Here is a 19,321-nt window from a genome sequence, read left to right as displayed (position 1 = left end):
AAATAAATAAATAAATAAAAATTTAAAAAAAGAAAGTCATAGGAAAACTGATGTTATATTTATCACAGGATTGTTACTGTCAATATTGTTTCTAACACTATCTCTATGAAAACCCATTGTGGGAATCCCCTGGTGGGCCGGTGGTTAGGACTCAGCACTCTCACTGCTGGGTCGCGGGTTCAATCCCTGGTTGGGGAAGTAAGATTCCACAAGCCTCGGGGTGCGGCAAAAAAAAAAAAAGAAAACCCATTGTAAGATATTTTCTTTGGAGAATTGTGCCAGGAAAAAATTTACTTATCCGGGGAATTGTTCTGCTTTATTCTCAAGGACAAAGCCAGTACTTTAAAAGGTTGGCTATCCATTTTCTATGATCACCAGAAAGACTGGGTATACTTATGCAGCTCCAACTAAGTGCAGACCCTATAATCTGGATATCAACTTAGCACTTTTGGAACTGATCTATTCAAGTTACGTTTTCCTTTTTATTATGGAAAGGAATTATACATTTCCTTTTTATTATGTGGATTGTTTTTTTTTTTGGCTGCGCCGCACGGCATGCAGGATCTTAGTTCCTCGATGGAACCCGCGCCCCCTGCAGTGGAAGCACGGAGTCTTAACCACTGGACCGCCAGGGAAGTCCCTATATGGATTTTTAAAGAGATTTAAAATAGCAATAAATGGATGCCTTACCTCTAAGTTGATCATTTCTGCAGCTCTTACACAGAGATCTATGAAAGTAGAAATGGGGAAGAGAGTAAAGACATGAGAAACACCAGGACTGCAATGTAGAACCCTGCTCTATGAAAACAGAAGCACACACACCGCAGTCTCAGAAAATGTCACCCAGTGGGAGAACGACATTTCTAGCAAGTCAGAAAAGTCTACATTTTATAAGCAATGATCTCTGTATGTGTTATTAATATGTGGAGCTTAGATAAGTATCTTGTACATTTCTGTCCTACAAACCTAACAGCAAGTCGTTAACCTTTAAACCAGTGACTTTTTTTTTCTCCCAGAAATGTATCCTAAGTAAATACAAATACTTGTATCCTAAGTAAATAATGAATGAGTTAAAAGGATAACTGAAAGCCTGACCTCCGAAGCTCAGTATCTTTAGAAGTCATTCCTTCCTGTGATTCTCTGGTCTCTGTTCTGTAGCTGGAGTAAGAGATCTCAAATAGGTTTCTTGAGAAGGCTGGATCCAGGGACCCGGAAGGGAGGGGGCGGGGCGGATTTTTTTTAAGCTGGAGTCTTCAGTTTAGACTCTAAATCTGTTTCTCCCTCTCCCTTCCCCTCCCCCTCCCCCTCGGAATTCACTATCTCCTATGAGCCCAGTCTAGGCTTTTTGAAATTCCAACCAGCGCTGCTAGGGCCCTAGAAAGGCTAAAATGTGCAAGATGGACTCCCAGCTTTATTTCGTCTTCACTGGAAAATCTGAAGATTCACCAAGAGATCCTTAAAAAAAAAAAAAAAAAAAAAGACACACCGAATTTTACTCAGCATACATTACTCAAATATTTCAAAAGGAAAATATGTCCAACGCTTTGTTTTGCAGGTTTTTTTCATCTTGAGAAAAAAATGAAATTTGAAGAAAACTCATCTGGATTTGAATCTCAGATCTTCTACTATGCTAAACTGTTTGAGTCTAGGCAAGTTAACTTCACCTCTCTCAGCTTCAGTTAATTCATATGCAAAATGGAGAATATTTACTTCGGATGATTGTTGTAAGAATACCCTAAGAGTGCATCGAAGTTTCTCTAGAAACACTTTATTCCTAGATCCCTTCACATGGTTTAATTTTAAACCACTGTAAATGGTTTTAAATGGTTCTGGTAGGGCCAACTGTGCTCCTGTAATCAGGGAAGGTGTAGTTTGATGCACAGACTTCTACACAGTGTCCTTTACTTGCAAGGGCAGGAATGCAAACTGAGCTTGCTCTAGCCCCACCCGGGATCTAGGAACCCTCTGAGCGGCGGTCGGGCCCTTCTCTTGCTTTCTCTGAACTACTCCAGAATTGAACAGGACCCACACACCCAAACACGAAGTCACCGCACGTGAGAGTTTTAAGGTTTTATTTTCAGTTCGGTAAGCCAATAAACCGGTCCCTTTCTTCCCGCCCTTCCCTTATGTCCCCCAAGTTCTGCAGAGTCATACCTGCCAGTCTTTCACTGCCACACTCCCAGCTCCGACTCTAAGCTGGAGATCAGGTTACGGAGATCTCCCAGATCTGGGAGAAACCCCCACTCTCACTTCATACAGTGCTGGTTGGAAAATTACAGACTACAGGCTACTGCTCCACTGCGCGTGTGCGGAAGTAACTGCCCACCCAGAGATTCCCAGGCTCCCCCGCGGTGCAGGCTATTCATCGGGCACTACATTTCCCATAAGGCCCGGGGAGCTCGTTTCCGGAATGCGTCACATGCTTCTGCCTCTTCTGGGGGAGATTCCTGGGTTAGTATCTATGGGGCCACTTGGAGAGCCAGGGTCATTTATAAAAGGGAGATATATATATATATCCTTTTTGTTTAAAATGATAGACATCAGAATTTTTTTTGGAAATTTTATTTTTTTATACAGTAGATTCTTATTACTTATCTATTTTATATATATTAGTGTATATATGTCATTCCCAATCTCCCAGTTCATCCCACCACCACTCCCCACCTCCCGCTTTCCCCTTTGGTGTCCATACGTTTGTTCTCTACATCTCTTTCTCTATTTCTGCCCTGCAAACTGGTTCATCTGTACCATTTTTCTAGATTCCACATATATGTGTTAATACACGATATTTGTTCTTCTTTCTGACTTACTTCACTCTGTATGACAGTCTCTAGATCCATCCACGTCTCTACAAATGACCCAATTTCATTCCTTTTTTATGGCTGAGTAATATTCCATTGTATATATGTACCACATCTTCTTTATCTATTCATCTGTCGATGGGCATTTAGGTTGCTTCCATGACCTGGCTACTGTAAACAGAGCTGCAATGAACATTGGGGCGCATGTGTCTTTTTGAATTATGGTTTTCTCGGGGTATATGCCCAGTAGTGGGATTGCTGGGTCATATGGTAATTCTATTTTTAGTTTTTTAAGGAACCTCCATACTGCTCTCCATAGTGGCTGTATCAATTTACATTCCCACCAACAGTGCAAGAGGGGTCCCTTTTCTCCACACCCTCTCCAGCATTTGTTGTTTTTAGGTTTTCTGATGATGCCCATTCTAACCAGTGTGAGGTGATACCTCATTGTAGTTTTGATTTGCATTTCTCTAATAATTAGTGATGTTGAGCAGCTTTTCATGTACCTCTTGGCCATCTGTATAGACACCAGAATTTTTAAATACTGGAAAATCTAAATCAGTAGTATGCTAAAGAGAATAATTTACCCTTAGTTCAGTTTCTTCTACCCATACACTAGCTTAGGTCAGGGAGATGAAAAGGACCCAACAAAGAAGACTGAGATGGAATAATCCATGAGGCAGGTGGAAAAGAAGGAGGGTTTGAATCTGCAAAATCAAGGGAAGAAAATGTTCCAAGAAGGAAGGAATGATCCACTGCATTAAATGCTGCTGATAGGTCAGGTAGGATGAGAACTAATAATTGACTACTGGATTGAGCAGTGTGGGAGTTGTTGAAACATGCCCTTTTGGTGTAGTGATGGAAGTTTGATAAAGTCTGATAAGAGTTAGGTAAGGGTGGGACGAAGCAATGGGAGAAAGCAAGTACATATAGACAACTTCTTCAGTTTTGCTTTTTTAAGATGAGTAGAAAAATAAAGCTGTCCTCTGCATATGGAATTGGGGTCCAGAATTTTTTTTTAAGATGGAAGAAATTAGTGTTTGTATCCTAATTAAAATGATACAGTGGAGAGGGGAAATGGACAATACAGGAAAAACGACGGTTGCAGGAGGAAAGTCCTTGAGGAAAGAAGGGATGTAATTCAGTACATAATCGGGGGGATCAGTTCTAAGCAAGAGTATGGACAATTTATTCATTGAAATAAAAGGGGAGGCATACAGGGAGGGGGAAGAGTAAGCTGGGACAAAGTGAGAGAGTGGCATGGACATATATACACTACCAAATGTAAAACAGATAGCTAGTGGGAAGCAGCTGCATAGCACAGGGAGATCAGCTTGGTGCTTTGTGACCACCTAGAGGGGTGGGATAGGGAGGGTGGGAGGGAGACGCAAGAGGGAGGAGATATGGGGATATATGTATACATATAGCTGCTTCACTTTGTTATACAGCAGAAACTAACACAGCATTGTAAAGCAATTATACTCCAATAAAGATGTTAAAAAAAGGGGGAGGGGGAGGCAGAGTCGATAGGTACAGATGCAGACAGGTGGACAGATTTGGTGGTGGGAGAATGAGGATGTCCTCACCTGAGTGCTTCTATTTTCTCAGTGAAATAGGAAGCTCGAAGTGAAGATAGGGAGAAGGTATTAAAGGTTTGAGGAAAGAAAATACTGTATTACATTGATTCTAATACTTTTTCATATTTCAACATCTGTGAAATTGCTGTCTTACAAATTATGGCATGCCATAGTTTAATTGGCAGCATTTTTTTCTTTCTTAGTAATATGTAAAATAATGATGTATCTTATAATCAATGGCATCTGAGATCCTAACGTTATTTAGGAATGGGGAGAGTGAATGGATTACAGAAATGTAGTACAATTGCCTGGCAGCATTAAGAGCCCACTTGATATTAGTAGCCCTTAACTTTACTGGCATTTTCAGTGTCATAAAGACATGTTTTTATGTCTCATCTTTAAAAAGTCCTTTCTTGACATGTAGCTCTCTTGAGCAATTGCTCTATTTCCTAGCTTGCTTTCATAGAATAATTTTCTCTAAAGAGTTGCTTCTTGTTGCTGCCTACATTTTCTCACTTCCAACTGTCTCCTCAGTCCATTCTAATTGGCTTCTTGACCATAACTACACTCCTAAAACTGCTCTTGTCAAGTTACCAATGAAATTCCAGTTGAAAAATTAAATGGACTTTCTTAGTCCTCATATTTGACCTCAACGGCATTTAAGAAAATTGAAATACTTCCTTATTTTGGCTTCTAGAACATCTCACAAAAGATCATTTCTCCCACCTCACTAACACTACTTCTTTATTTTCTTTACTGAATACTCTCCCTCTGTCCTGCCTCCAAATGTTGGAATATTCAAGGGTTTGGCCTTGGGCCTTTTCTTTCTGAAGTTTTTCTTAAATGGTCTCATTCAGTCTCATGGCTTTAAATACCACTTATTTGACGTTGACTGAGAAATCTATATCTCCAGCCCTCATCTCTCCCCTGAATTTCTGACCCCTAATTCCTTATGCCTACTTGAAATCTCCCCGTCAAGAGGCTTAAAAGCCACCTCCAACTTCACATGTTCAAATCAAATATTTAAGAGCCATCCTTGATTTCTCTTCTTCCTTTTTCCTGTCTTTCTCTCATAGTATATATGTTCTATGAGGGCATATATTTTATTCGTTTTTGTGATATTGTGATTTATAATAAGAAATATGTATTTGGCCTTCATCCCCAATTCTGGCTCAGAGCTCCTAAAACTCTTGGAATTCCCTAAGTGATGAGAATGAGCATGGTGTCTTTTGTTATGTTAATTAGGTGACTTTTGGACTGCACCTAAGGATGGGGGCTGATTGCCAGGAAAACCAAACCATGTGATTAGAGGGTTGGAACTTTCAGTCCCATGCCTCCTAACCTCTGGGGAGGCGAGAGAGGCTGGAGGTTGAATCAATAGCCAATGGCCAGTGATTTAATCAATCATGGCTATGTAATGAATGATTTAATCAATCATGGCTATGTAATAAAAACCCAAAAAGATGAGATTCAGAGAGCTTCTGGGTTGGTGAACACGTGGAGGTGTGGGGAGAGTGATGTGCCCAGAGAGGGCATGGAAGATCTGCGCCCTTTTTCCATACTTTGCCTTATGCATCTCTTCCATATGGCTGTTCTTGAGTTATATCCTTTAATAATAAACTGGTAGTCTAGTAAGTAAAATGTTTCTCTGAGTTCTGTGAGCCAGTTCTAGTAAACTAAACAAACCCAAGGAGGGGGTTGTTGGAACCTCCAATCTATAGCTGGTAGGTCAGAAGCACAGGTAGATAACCAGGACTTGCAATTGGCATCTGAAGTGGGGCGAGACAGGCAGTCTTAGAGGACTGAACCCTTAACGTGTGAGACCTGACATTATTGCCAGGTAGATAGTGGCAGAATTGAGTTGAACTATACAACACTCAGCTGATGTCTGAGAATTGCTTGGTGATGGGGAAAAAAGCCCACACGTTGGACTTGGTGTGAGTAGAATTTTAGTTTTGTCTATGACTATATCTCCAGAGCCTGACACAAAATAGGTGCTAAATAAAGATTTATGAATACTGAATAAATGTGAAACTGTCTATAGTTTCATGTCCATAAGTGCAACCTGTCTGGCTAGGGTCTTGAATCTATAGATCAATTTGGGGAAAACTGACATCTTAACAATATTGAGTTTTCCAATCCATGAGCATGGTATATCTCATCATTTATTTAAGTCTACTTTAATTTCTCTCAGCAGTGTTTTCTAGTTTTCAGTGTACAACTCTTGCATATTTTTTGGTCAGATTTATCCCTAAATATTTCATAATTTTGATATTATAAATTGTATTTTTGAATTTCCATTAACAATTGTTTGTTGTGACTATGTAGAAATACAATTTATTTGTGAATGTTGGTCTGTTAGCTTTTTCAAAGTTTCCATGGGATTTCTTACATAGATAATCATGTTATCTGCAAATAAAAAGTTTTATTTCTTCCCCCTCAATCTGGATGCCTTTTATCAATTTTCCTTAACTTATTGCACTGGAAATAAGTTATCCACCACTGCAAGGATGACTAGAAATGGTGACAGATGACATAACTGCCTTTTTTCTGAACTAAGGGGAAAAACATTGTCTTTCACCATTAAGTATAATGTTAACTGTAGGTTTCTTGTAGATGCCCTTCATGAGATTGAGGAAGTTCCCTTTTAGTTTTAGTTTTCCAAGAGTTTTTCTGAAGAACAGATGCTGTATTTTCTCAAAAAAATTTTTGTATCTATTGAGATTATCATGTTTTTTCATTTTTAGTATATTAATATGGTGAATTACATTGAGTTTTTAATGTTAAACCAATCTTGCATTCCTGGCATAAACCTCATTTGGTCATGTCCTTTTTCTGTATTGTTGGATTCTGTTTGCTAAAATTTTGTTTAAAATCTTTGCATTTATGTTCATAGGGTATACTGGTCTACCAGTAATATGTGGTCTGGGTATCAGAGTAATGCTGGCATCATTGAATGAGTAGGGAAGTTTCCCTCCCCTTCCATTTTCTGGAAGTTTGTGTAGACTTTAGTATTATTTCTTCTTTAAATATTGGGTAGAATTCAGCAGTAAAGTCATCTGGACCTGGAGTTTTCTTTGTGGGAAGGTTTTAAACTACAAAGTCAATCTCTTTATTAGATATAGGGCTATTTGGGTTACAAATTTTCTTCTTGAGAGAGCTTTGGTAGTTTGTGTCTTTCAAGGAATTTTTCTGTATCATCTAAGCTGTCAAATGTATTGGCATAAAGTTGTTCATTATATTCTCTTATTATTTTTAAAAATATTTATTTATTTTTTGGCTGCGTCAGGTCTTAGTTGCATCACGTGGGATCGTTCGTTCTGGTGCATGGGCTCTTCGTTGTGGTGTGCGGGCTTCTCTCTAGTTGTGGCGCACAGGCTCATTAGTTGCAGTGCGCGGGCTCTCTAGTTGTGGTGCGTAGGCTCCAGAGCACATGAGCTCTGTAGTTGCGGCACGCAGGCTCATCTCGTTGTGGCGCACGGGCTCAGTAGTTGCGGCGCGCAGGCTTAGTTGCCACGTGGCATGTGGGATCTTAGTTCCCCAACCAGGGATTGAACCAGTGTCCCTTGCATTGCAAGACTGATTCTTAACCACTGGACCACCAGGGAAGTCTCATCTTATTATTCTTTTAAGATCTATACTATTTGTAGTACTATCACCTCATTCCTGATATTGGTCATGTGTCTTCCCTCTTTTTTTTTTTTTCCTGATTGCTCTGGTTAGAACTTATCAATTTTATTGATCTCAGAACCAGCTTTTGATTTTTCTCTATTATCTGTTTTCTATTTCATTGATTTCAGCTCCAAAGTTTATTTCATTTTTATGCTTTCTTTGAATTTCATTTTCTCTCCTTTTGTTGGTTTAAGGTGAACACTGAGGTCAGTAATTTGAGATCTTTCTTCTTTTCCAGTTAGTGGCATTAGTGGTATCAATTTCCCTGTAATATACTGCATCCCACACATTTTTGTATATTGTTTTCATTTTCAGTCAAATCTAAATAATTTCTGGGACTTCCCTGGCAGTCCAGTGGTTAAGATGCCACACTTCCACTGCAGGGGGCGTGGGTTTGAACCTGGATTGGGGAACTAAGATCCCACATGCCGCACGTGGCATGGCCAAAAAAAAAAATCTACTAATTTCTCTTTTTGTGATTTTTTTTTTTTTTTCTTGGCCACATTGTGCAGCTTGAGATCTTAGTTCCCCAGTCAGGGATTGAACCCAGGCCCTTGGCAGTGAAAGTATGGAGTCCTAACCACTGGACCACCAAGGAATTCCCTGTGATTTCTTTATTGACTCATAGGTTACTTAAGTGTGTTATTTAGTTTGCACATTTTTTTTATTGTTCAGATATTCAGATACCTGTCATCAAGCTCTAACTTAATTCCATTGTCATCAGAGAGCATACTTTGTATGACTTTCATCCACATAAATTTATTCAGACTTGTTTTATGGTCCAGAAGTTTATCTTGATAAACATTCTATGTCCACTTGAAAAAAATGTGTATTCTGCTTTTTTTTTTTTTAATAAGAATTTTCTTCTTTTTTTTTTTTTTTTAATTTACTTATTTATGGCTGTGTTGGGTCTTCGTTTCTGTGCGAGGGCTTTCTCCAGTTGCGGCGAGCGGGGGCCACTCTTCATCGCGGTGCACGGGCCTCTCACTATCGTGGCCTCTCTTGTTGCGGAGCACAGGCTCCAGACGCGCAGGCTCAGTAATTGTGGCTCACGGGCCTAGTTGCTCCGCGGCATGTGGGATCTTCCCAGACCAGGGCTCGAACCCGTGTCCCCTGCATTAGCAGGCAGATTCTCAACCACTGCGCCACCAGGGAAGCCCTGTATTCTGCTTTTGTTGGGAGGAGTGTTGTATAAGTGGTAATTAGGTCAAATAGTTGATAGTGTTAACTCTTCTATATTTCTACTAGTTTTGTCCTCATCATTTATAGAGAGGACTATTGGAATCTCACACTTTAATTGTGGGCTTGTCTAGTCTATTTCTCCTTGTATTTCTATCAGTTTTTGCCTCATGTATTTTGATATTCTGTTTTAGATACCTAAACACTTAGGACTGCTATGATCTCCTAATGAACTGACCCTTTTATTGTTAAGTGCCCCTCTTTATCCCTGGTGTATTATTAGGGTTCAATCCAGAGACAGAAACCACAAAGTATTTTGAACAAGGAACATTTAATATAAAGAATTATTAATAGGGAATTGGTGTAACTGGGAATTGGCTAATTGGGGAATAAAAAGCACTCTAAAGAATACCCTGGGGGCTTCCCCGGTGGCGCAGTGGTTGGGAATCTGCCTGCCAATGCAGGGGACATGGGTTCGAGCCCTGGTCTGGGAAGATCCCACATGCCGCGGAGCAACTAGCCCCGTGAGCCACAATTACTGAGCCTGCGCGTCTGGAGCCTGTGCTCCGCAACAAGAGAGGCCGTGATAATGAGAGGCCCGCGCACCGCAATGAGGAGTGGCCCCCACTTGCCGCAACTAGAGAAAGCCCTCGCACAGAAACGAAGACCCAACACAGCCAAAAATAAATAAATAAATAAATAAATAATTTAAAAAAAAAAAAAAAAAAAAAAAGAATACCCTGGAGCTGGGGAGGGTATCCCCAAAAGAAATAAACTTGGAGGGGGAGACTCTTCCCCAAGGCTGGGATTCATGTGAGGATATGTTTGAAACCCATCAAATGACCAAGTTTCCTGGGTTGTTACAGGCCACAGCTGGTGTGCAACTGACAACCCAAGATTGTTGAGTAAAGGATCACTGGCTAGAATGCTGATGAAATTTGCTAGGAAACTGCCTGCAGGGTTATGGTTGACATGCTGGAAAGCCAGCTGAAACATGGACTGGACTAACAGGAACGCCTCCCAGAAGCTGCCTGAGAAGAGGGTGGTGGTTGTTGACTCACTGGAAAGCTGTCACTAGTAAAAGGCTGGGAAGTGAGTTGGGGCACATGTGGAACTCATTAGCTGCCCTTGGGAATGCTGCTGAACCTGTGGGATGAAGCCATTCACAGGGAGGTGCTGCTTGCCTCTTAAAAATGCTTGAGATGGGGTGTGTGCATGAAGTTGTCCATGAGGAGGTAAGACCAGATGCTTTTGGAAACTTCTGGAAGGGGTTGGAAGTGGGGAAACTAGGGAGGTACCACTTGCTGCTGCCTGCCAGGGAACTACCAAAAACAAACAAAACTCTGCAAGAGCCCAACCAGATAAACACATTGGAACTAGGAAAGAAAACCTCTTCTGTATTAGGATTCTCCAGAGAAACAGAACCAATGGGGGATACACACCACACACACACACACACACACACACACAGCTGACCGTTGAACAATTAGGGGGTTAGGGGCAACAACCCTTCGAGAAGTAAAAAATTTGCATGTAACTTTACACCAGCCCTCTTTATCCCGGGTTCTGCATCCTTGAATTCAACCAACCAAGATTGTGTAGTATGTATTGAAAAAAATCCAGGTATAAGTGGACCCATGTGGTTTAAACCGATGTATATATATGAGAGAGAGAGAGAGAGAGAGAGAGATGAACTATAGGAATTGGTTCAAGTGGTTATGGAGGCTAAGAAGTTCCCCAGTCTGCAAGCCGGAGAACCAGTAAAGTCAGTGTGAATAATTCAGTCTCAGTTTGAATGCCCATGAACCAAGGGAGCCAATCAATGGTGTAACACCTAGTCTGAGGCTAAAGGCCTGAGATCTAGAGTAGAGTGGGTGCACTAGTGTAAGTCCTGGAGTACCAGGTGCTCCAGTGTCTGAGGGCAGAGGATGGATGCCCCGGTACAAGAAGAGAGAGCAAGAAATTGCCCTTTCTTTACCTTTTTTTGTTCTGTTCTGACCCTCAACAGATAATAGCTGCCATTGGTGAGGGCAGATCTTCCTTACTAGTCAGCACCCTGAATCATATGCTGATCTCTTCTGGAAACACTCTCACAGACATATCCATAAATAATATTTTTTTTCCAGCTATCTGGGCATCCCTTAGCCTACTCAAGTGGACACAGAAAATTAACCATCACATCTTCCTCCTCCAGTGCACCTCCAGCACCTTCTACTGACAAAGTTTCTTTTGAGTAGTGTTAACATGGTATCGTTTTCCATTCTTTGAGTTTTAACCTTTTACTGTCTTTATATTTAAAGTAAGTTTCTTTTAGGAAGCTTATATTTGGGTCTTTCTTTTTTATACAAGCTGACAATCACTGCCTTTTAATTGAGGTCCTCAGAACATTTACATTTAATATGATTGATATGACTGGTTTAAACCTTCCATCTTATTAAGTGTGTTTTTTTTTTTTAACTAAGTGTTTTTTTATTTCTCCATCTGTTCTTTATTCCTTTTCCCCCACCTTCCATTGGATTAAAATTTTTAATGATTTCATTTTAATCTACTGTGTTGGCTTATTAGCTATATATCTTTATTTTGTCTCTTTAGTGGTTGCTTTAAGGTTTATAGTATACATTTTTAACTTATCACAGATTACTTTTCAAGGTATATTATACCACTTCACTTACCAGAATATAAGAACTCTATAACATATAATGTTATATGTCAATTATATCTCAATTTTTAAAATGGCTTTAAAAAAAAGGAACTTTACAACAGTAAACTTTCATTTCTCTCTTCCTGGTTTTTGTGCTATTTTCATACTTCTAAGTAGATTATAAATCCCAGAAAACACTCTATTATCATTACTTTTAAAAGGCAAGTTACCTTTTAAAGAGATTTAAATAATTTTTAAAGTGTTTTATATTTTCTCATGTAGTTACCATTTCCTGTGGGCTTCTTTCCTTTGTGTATATCCAGATCCTTTACATCCAGATTTCCAGCTGGTATCATTTTCCTTCTGCTTGAAGGACTTCCTATAACATTACTTCTACATAGGCCTGCTTGTGATGAATTCTTTCAACTTCTGTATGTCACTAAGTCTTTATTTCACTTTCATTTTTGAAAAATATCTTCACAGCACAAAGAATTCTAGGTTGCGGTTTTTATTTTCAGGATTTTAAAGATATTACTCCACTCCTTTTTCTGGCTTCTATCATGTCCAACAAGCAATCTGCTATCATCTTTATTTTTTTTCCCCTCTGGCTGCTTTTAAGATTTTCTCATTATCACTGGCTTTAAGCAATTTGATTACTATGTGCCTTGGTTTAACTTTCTCCATGTTTCTTGGGCATAGAGGTCATTGAGCTTCTCGGATCTGTGGGTTTAGAGTTTTCATTAAATCTGGAAAAGGTTTCATCATTATGTCTTCAAATACTTTTTCTGTCCTTCCTCCCTTCCCTTCCTTTGTGGACTACAATTACATATATATTAGACTATCACTTAAAGTTTTCCCATAGCTAATTATGTTCTGTTTTTTCCATTTCAGTACTTTTTTTCTCTCTGTTTCATTTTGGATGTTTTCTATTGCTACATCTGCAAGTCCGCTAATCGTTTCTTTTACAATGTCAAATCTGTCATTTATCCCATCCACTATATTTTTCATCTCAGACATTGCATTTTTCATCTCTAGAAGTTCAATTTGGGTATTTTTTAAAAATCTTAAGTCAATTATCATCAAGGTCTATTAAAATAGAGGATCCATGTCATTAATGACTACTCTAGACTTCTGAGAATTATGACTTCCAGTTTCAAAGGCTAATATGTCTAAAATTAAACAAAAAAGAGGTTAAGAAGTGGTCCAGAAGACACTGATCTTGATCACTCAATGTAACATTTTCAAGATTTAGAAAACTGAGACAGTGACAGATGAAACAATTACATCTCTAAGTAGGAGTCCAGAGAGTATGTTAGGAGAGAATTTACATTATTATGTTCATAATGCAGCTAATGAACCATGAGATTAAAAGATAAAAAGCACTTCTATTAGTTTTTTTTTGAACATGAGTCTAAAAAAGAAATACACCCATAGCTACTGAGTGACTTGCATGTTAAACATCCTTGACCCGTTTTTCCACGAATACCAGTTTTACATATTTCACTCTACTCACGGTACTAATGAGATTACTTTCCTAGATATTGTCTCTTTTATGGAGTTAGAAACATTCATTAAAATGTTCTCCCCAAATTTCACATTTAAGAGTTTCTCTGTATTTCAGTGTATAAAAACAGAATAGAATGGTGGTTACCTGGGGCTGGGGCTGGGGCTGGGGATAGGGGTAGTTAACTAGATAACCAGTTCAAAGAATTCTTAGAATGTAAAGATAAAAAATAAAAAGAGTGAAATACGAGAGAAAGATAACAGATATAGAAGGCAGGTCAAGGAAATTTAGTGTACATATCAAAGCAGTTCAGAAGGAGACAAGAGAATAGAGAGATAATACTCAAAGAAATATTTTCTAAGTTGAAGAAGTTGAAGACCAGAACAAACAATTTTCTCAGTATTAAGAGAAAATGACAAAGAGAATAAAACAATAGGAAAAAATTAGGAATACAGAAAGTATATATAATAGAAATACACATAAAAGTATTCCATAAAGAGAAAATAAGACAGAGAAGCAATAACCAAAGAAATAATAGTTGAAAAAATTTAAAGAGAGTACTTTCTTCCTTACATTTTAATGTATTTTTTTGGATTTTAAAATAATGAACATGTATTATTTAATCAGAAAAATCCACCATAAAGGAAATTTAAAGACATGCAGTAAACTGGATTTTAAGAATCATTTAAAAAGACTAAAATCTCCATTAAAAATGGGCAGTTAAAAAAAAAAAAAAAAAAAAAGGGCAGTAGACTTCCCTTGCGGTCCAGTGGTTAGGACTCTGCGCTTCCACTGCAGGAGGCACGGGTTCCATACCTGGTTGGGGAACTAAGATCCCGCATGCCACGCAGGGTGGCCAAAAAAAAAGAAAGAAAGAAAATGGGCAGTGAATATGAGCAATTCATAAAAGAAGTACAAATTATCAACAAATAAAGGACCGATACTCATCTTCCTAGATTATCTGAGTAGTGCAAATTAAAATATTAAGGCTGGACTTCCCTGGTGGCGCAGTGGTTAAGAATCCACCTGCCAATGCAGGGGACACGGGTTCGAGCCCTGGTCTGATCCCACATGCCGCGGAGCAACTAAGCCTGTGCACCACAACTACTGAAGCCTGCAAGCCTAGAGCCCATGCTCCTCAACAAAAGAAGCCACCGCAGTGAGAAGCCCACGTACTGCAACCAAGAGTGGCCCCTGTTCACCACAACTAGAGAAAGCCCGTGCACAGCAACGAAGACCCAATGCAGCCAAAAATGAATAAATAAATAAGTAAATAAATAAATAAATAAAATATTAAGGCTAAGATATCAATTATCTCAGATTGGCATCATTTAAAAAGAATTATAATACTAGTGTTAGGGTGTGGAAGAATATACACTTTTATGTACTTCTTTCTCACAAATAATTTGAGTTATTATATTATGTCATATGATGATACTATAATGATACATACAAAAGAGCCTTGCTTTGGGGAATCCTGGAGTCTAAACGGTATAATATTTCTGCAGGGCAATGTGGATCTTATCTATTTATTTATTTATCTTAAATTGAAGTATAGTTGATTTACAGTGTTGTCCAGATGTATTTTAATTGTGCAGCCTTATATCCCAAAATTTCTAGGCCTTGGAATAAGGAGGAAAATCAGAAAAATATTTACAATATCAATGTTTATATATAGGCTGTGCATTTATGTGTCTATATCTATCCCTGTATGTACCCACTGGGAAGGGATAATTAAGTGATGAATGATATTACACCTATCCAGTGAAATACTATATTATCCAGATATGACACTATCCATGAATTATCCAGATATGACACTATCCATGATAAGACTTGACTGAAACAAGCATGCTACAGAGGATTTTTTGTGTCTAATCACATACACCCCAATACACACATACTTGTTTTATATTTAAATATATGTTGATACATCCATAAAAATATCTTGAAGAACCTTATCAACTTCCTATCGATGGTTATTTTGGGATTCAGGATTAATAGGTGTATATGTAAGAGCAACGTTTACTTTCTACTTTATATATTATTATAGTGTTTGTAGTAGGAAAAGATAGGAAAGAGCCTAAGTGGATGTAAATAGAGGCCTGATTAGATAAACAGCAGTATTATATCTTTACAACGGAATCCTTTGTGGCTGCTGAAAGGAAGGAGATAAACTATAAATACTAATATGAAACAACTCCAAAATAAATTGATAAGTAAAAGAAGCAAGGTGTGTTAAAGTAGGAAAATATATCTTAAATGAGATACAAAAAGCACTAATGAAACACTGAAACTGGTCTTCAGTAAAATTTTGCTCATCAAAAGACACCATGACTGAATAAAAAGGTAAGCCACAGACTGGAAGAAGATGCTCTCAATAAAGATATCCAATGAATGTTGTGGTTATTGGAGACATTACTGAAGGACAGCAGAAGTGAAGTTCAGTGGAACTGGAGAAACCGAGGCTAGGATAACAATTCTTAGCTTACTTGTGGTCCGCAGGCACAGATTCTGCTTATGGGGCCTAATCAATATTCCTAGGATACTGACCTGGAATTCAATACCGCTCATTTTTCACTTCATCCAGACCTCCAGGACTTGGAGCCTCCTCTTTCTCCCATGCCAACAGGACCACTCTGCATTTTTTGCTTCCACATTTGAGGATCTGATGCAACCTGGTGGATTGTGACACCACTACAATAGTTCCAATTTCAGATCCACCTGAGACAAATCATTCTGCAACACATTAACTTTTACCAAGTCAGCTCCTCCTCTGGAATACTACTTTGCTCCCACTTACTTTTAAAAGATATTGACACAATAGAATATTATTCAGTCTTAAAAAGGAAGGAAATTCTGACACAGGCTATAACATGGATGCAACTTGAAAATGTTAAGCTAAGTGAAATAAACCAGTCACAAAAGGACAAATACTGTATGATTCCACTTATATGAGGTACCTAGAGTGGTCAGACTCATAGAGACAGAAAGTATTATAGTGACTGCCAGGAGCTGAAGGGAGGGAGGAATGGGGAGTTCATGTTTAACGGATAGGGAGTAATTTCAGCTGGGGAAGATGAAAATTTCTGAAGGTGGATGGTGGAGGTGTCATGTTCACATCTTCCTCTTTTCCTCCAAGAGTGTCGGGTCCTTAGCAAGGCAAAAAGTGCAAGCTCTGTTACTGAAACATCTCAGTGTGGCAGAGATGGCAAGCTGTCACTCAATATCCATTCTCTGGTTTTTGCAGTTCATAGACTCTCCAATTTTTGTCTGCACATATGCTTTCCCAGAATAAAAATTACATATCCCAACCTCCCTTGTAGTGACCAAATTTTGGCCAGTGGGATGTCAGTGCTGCAAATTTATGAAGTGTCCTTAAAATAATACCCTTTTCACATTTCAGCTTTATGCTGAATGTGTATAGGTGACTTGAGTTTGGGCAGCCATTTTGGACTATGAAGTAGGAAGACACTTATTGATTTTAGAGAAACAAGAGAGAAGGAACCTGGTCTCCGGACATCATGACCTAGACTAACTATATCTAGGGTTCTTTTTCATGAAAGAAATCCATTTCTATTTTGTTTAACCACTATTGTTTTGGCAATTTCTATTATGAACAGTTGGACCTAATCCTAATTTAGGTACTTAGCCCATTCTCTGGCCCAAGAAGCAAGTTTTTTTGCTTTTTTTAAAATCAAGAAATAGCTTCGTTGTGACATCTCTTTTCATTCACCCACTCACTGAACAAACATCCAAGAGATTCATAATTTGGAGTCAGACACCTTAGGCAGAGTTCATATAAATATATGTTGATACATCCATAAAAATATCTTGAAGAACCTTATCAACTTCATATCACATCATACTGTATGATACATACATGGGAGAGATGACATTATTAGATATGAGGCAGCTGCAAACCAGGGAAGTATCTCTTGTAGAGAACAGCATCAGTGATCCTGGGGTGATCCCAACTACAGATGCCTCAACTACTCTGTGAGAAACCATAAAGTGATGACCGAAAGGTGTTAATTTAAAATAAGGATTTGTGGACTTCCCTGGTGGTGCAATGGTTAAGAATCCGCCTGCCAATGCAGGAGACACGGGTTCAATCCCTGGTCCGGGAAGATCCCACATACCAAGGAGCAACTAAGCCCGTGTACCACGACTACTGAGGCTGCACCCTAGAGCCCACACGCCGCAACTACTAAGCCCGCATGCTGCAACTAGTGAAGCCCGCATGCCTAGAGCCCCTGCTCCGCAATGAGAGAAGCCATGGCAATGAGAAGCCCACGCTCCGCAACGAAGAGTAGCCCCCACTCACCACTAGAGAAAAGCCAGCGCGCAGCAACAAAGACCCAACGCAGCCAAAAATAAATAAAATTTTTAAAAATAATAAATAAATAAATAAATGGACTGTGTCATGGCCAAATTAAAAAATAAAATAAAATAAGGATTTGAGAGCTCAGGGAATTACTGAATTACAGAATTCTGACTAAATTCTACTAAATTAGTCACTGTCTAAAACCAACTGATTTTCTTTTTCCTGTTCTTAAAGATGCTAATATAACTAAGATTGTGCTACAGAGGCCTGAGCAAGTTCTTTTTTTTTTTTTTAAGAATGGGGGATTCTTTTTGTTTGTTTGTTTGTTTTTTATTTATGGCTGTGTTGGGTCTTCGTTTCTGTGCGAGGGTTCTGTCTAGCTGCAGCAAGTGGGAGCCACTCTTCATCGCGGTGCGCGCGCCTCTCACCATCGCGGCCTCTCTTGTTGCGGAGCACAGGCTCCAGACGCGCAGGCTCAGTAATTGTGGCTCACGGGCTTAGTTGCTCCACGGCATGTGGGATCTTCCCAGACCAGGGCTCGAACCCGTGTCCCCTGCATTGGCAGGCAGACTCTCAACCACTGTGCCACCAGGGAAACCCCAAGTTCTTTTTTTGAAGACTATTAGCTTAATAGTATTTATCTCATAAGTTTCAGTTTACCATGCCCCAAATTTGAGTCCAAACTTCTTAGGGCCTATAATGACGCACAGTGTAGGCAGCTTAACACAGCAAGAAAAATTTACAGTGTACTAGTTAAGAGCATAAGCACTGCAGTCAGACAATCTAGGCTGGAGTCAACCACTTCCAAACTGTGTGACCTTGGGCAAGTTTTATAACCCTTCTAAGCTTCGGTTCCCTCATCAGGGATAATAATGGATACACAGATTTAATCATAAAAAGTGCTTAGCACAGTGCCTGGGACAGAATACTCCCTCAGTAAATGGGAAGAGTTATTACAAGATTCCCACTGTCCATAAGAAAAGAGTATGTGTAGCTCAGAAGGCCTGCAGAGGTAGCCTACTCTGACTCCTATAAATGTCCAGGTTTTACCAGTTCATGTATAACATGCAGCTATGCTAACAATATTCACCGTGTTCTGCTGGCTCCTGGCCTTCTAGTTAATATAGAAACCCCACCCCTGCCAGCTCCTCTCCTTCCATCTACTTTTGCAAATTCTCCAGGAGTGTGTCCATAAATAAGCCTCCTCCTTCCAGGTGATGTCCATATCATTCTTTCCTCTGGTCTTGTTGGAGATGCCTGCAGTTAAGGGCTCCACTGAGATTCCTCTAAGATGCACTGAGATTCCTCTTCATCATCTTTAAATATCTTAAAATGTTTTTACTTTGTTGTTTTTCACTTTATAAACAGAATATCATGCCATATGTAACCTTTTGGGACTTACTTTTTCACTTAATATTGTGTGCTCATTTTCATCCACATGGTTGCATGTCATTGTTGCTCATGTGTTTTGGCTGCCGTACCACATCACCCTACTCTTCCAATGATATGCACCTAGGCAGCTTCTAGGTTTAGGTTTTGCTATTGTGAAAGCGTTACAAAGCTCTTGTTAATATTCCCTGTTGTACATGTATAAGAGTTTCTCTTAGCGTATACTCAGGA

At 39.2% G+C, this 19,321-nt stretch overlaps 1 protein-coding gene across 5 annotated transcripts in view; it reads right to left on the bottom strand.

The window, feature by feature from the left end:
* Positions 1-19,321, bottom strand: part of ZNF684 (zinc finger protein 684) — a 37,385-nt gene that overhangs the window by 10,602 nt on the left and 7,462 nt on the right. For 2 of the 5 annotated variants that reach the window (XM_068539611.1, XM_068539615.1), the window contains exons 1-2: positions 2,155-2,290; positions 691-728 (exon numbers count right to left, since the gene is read on the bottom strand). In XM_068539611.1, coding sequence (XP_068395712.1) covers positions 691-705 — 15 coding nt within the window. In that variant the 5' untranslated portion in view covers positions 706-728; positions 2,155-2,290. Of the gene's footprint in view, positions 1-690; positions 729-1,095; positions 1,159-2,154; positions 2,291-19,321 lie in introns of those variants that run through there. The other 3 variants (XM_068539614.1, XM_068539613.1, XM_068539612.1) reach the window with 3 other exon arrangements.

This window comes from Eschrichtius robustus, chromosome 3 (genome assembly GCF_028021215.1).
Source record: "Eschrichtius robustus isolate mEscRob2 chromosome 3, mEscRob2.pri, whole genome shotgun sequence".
In the NCBI taxonomy this organism is placed as follows: domain Eukaryota; kingdom Metazoa; phylum Chordata; class Mammalia; order Artiodactyla; family Eschrichtiidae; genus Eschrichtius; species Eschrichtius robustus.
Note: the sequence above shows the minus strand (reverse complement) of the source record. Positions and strands in the feature narration are given on the sequence as shown.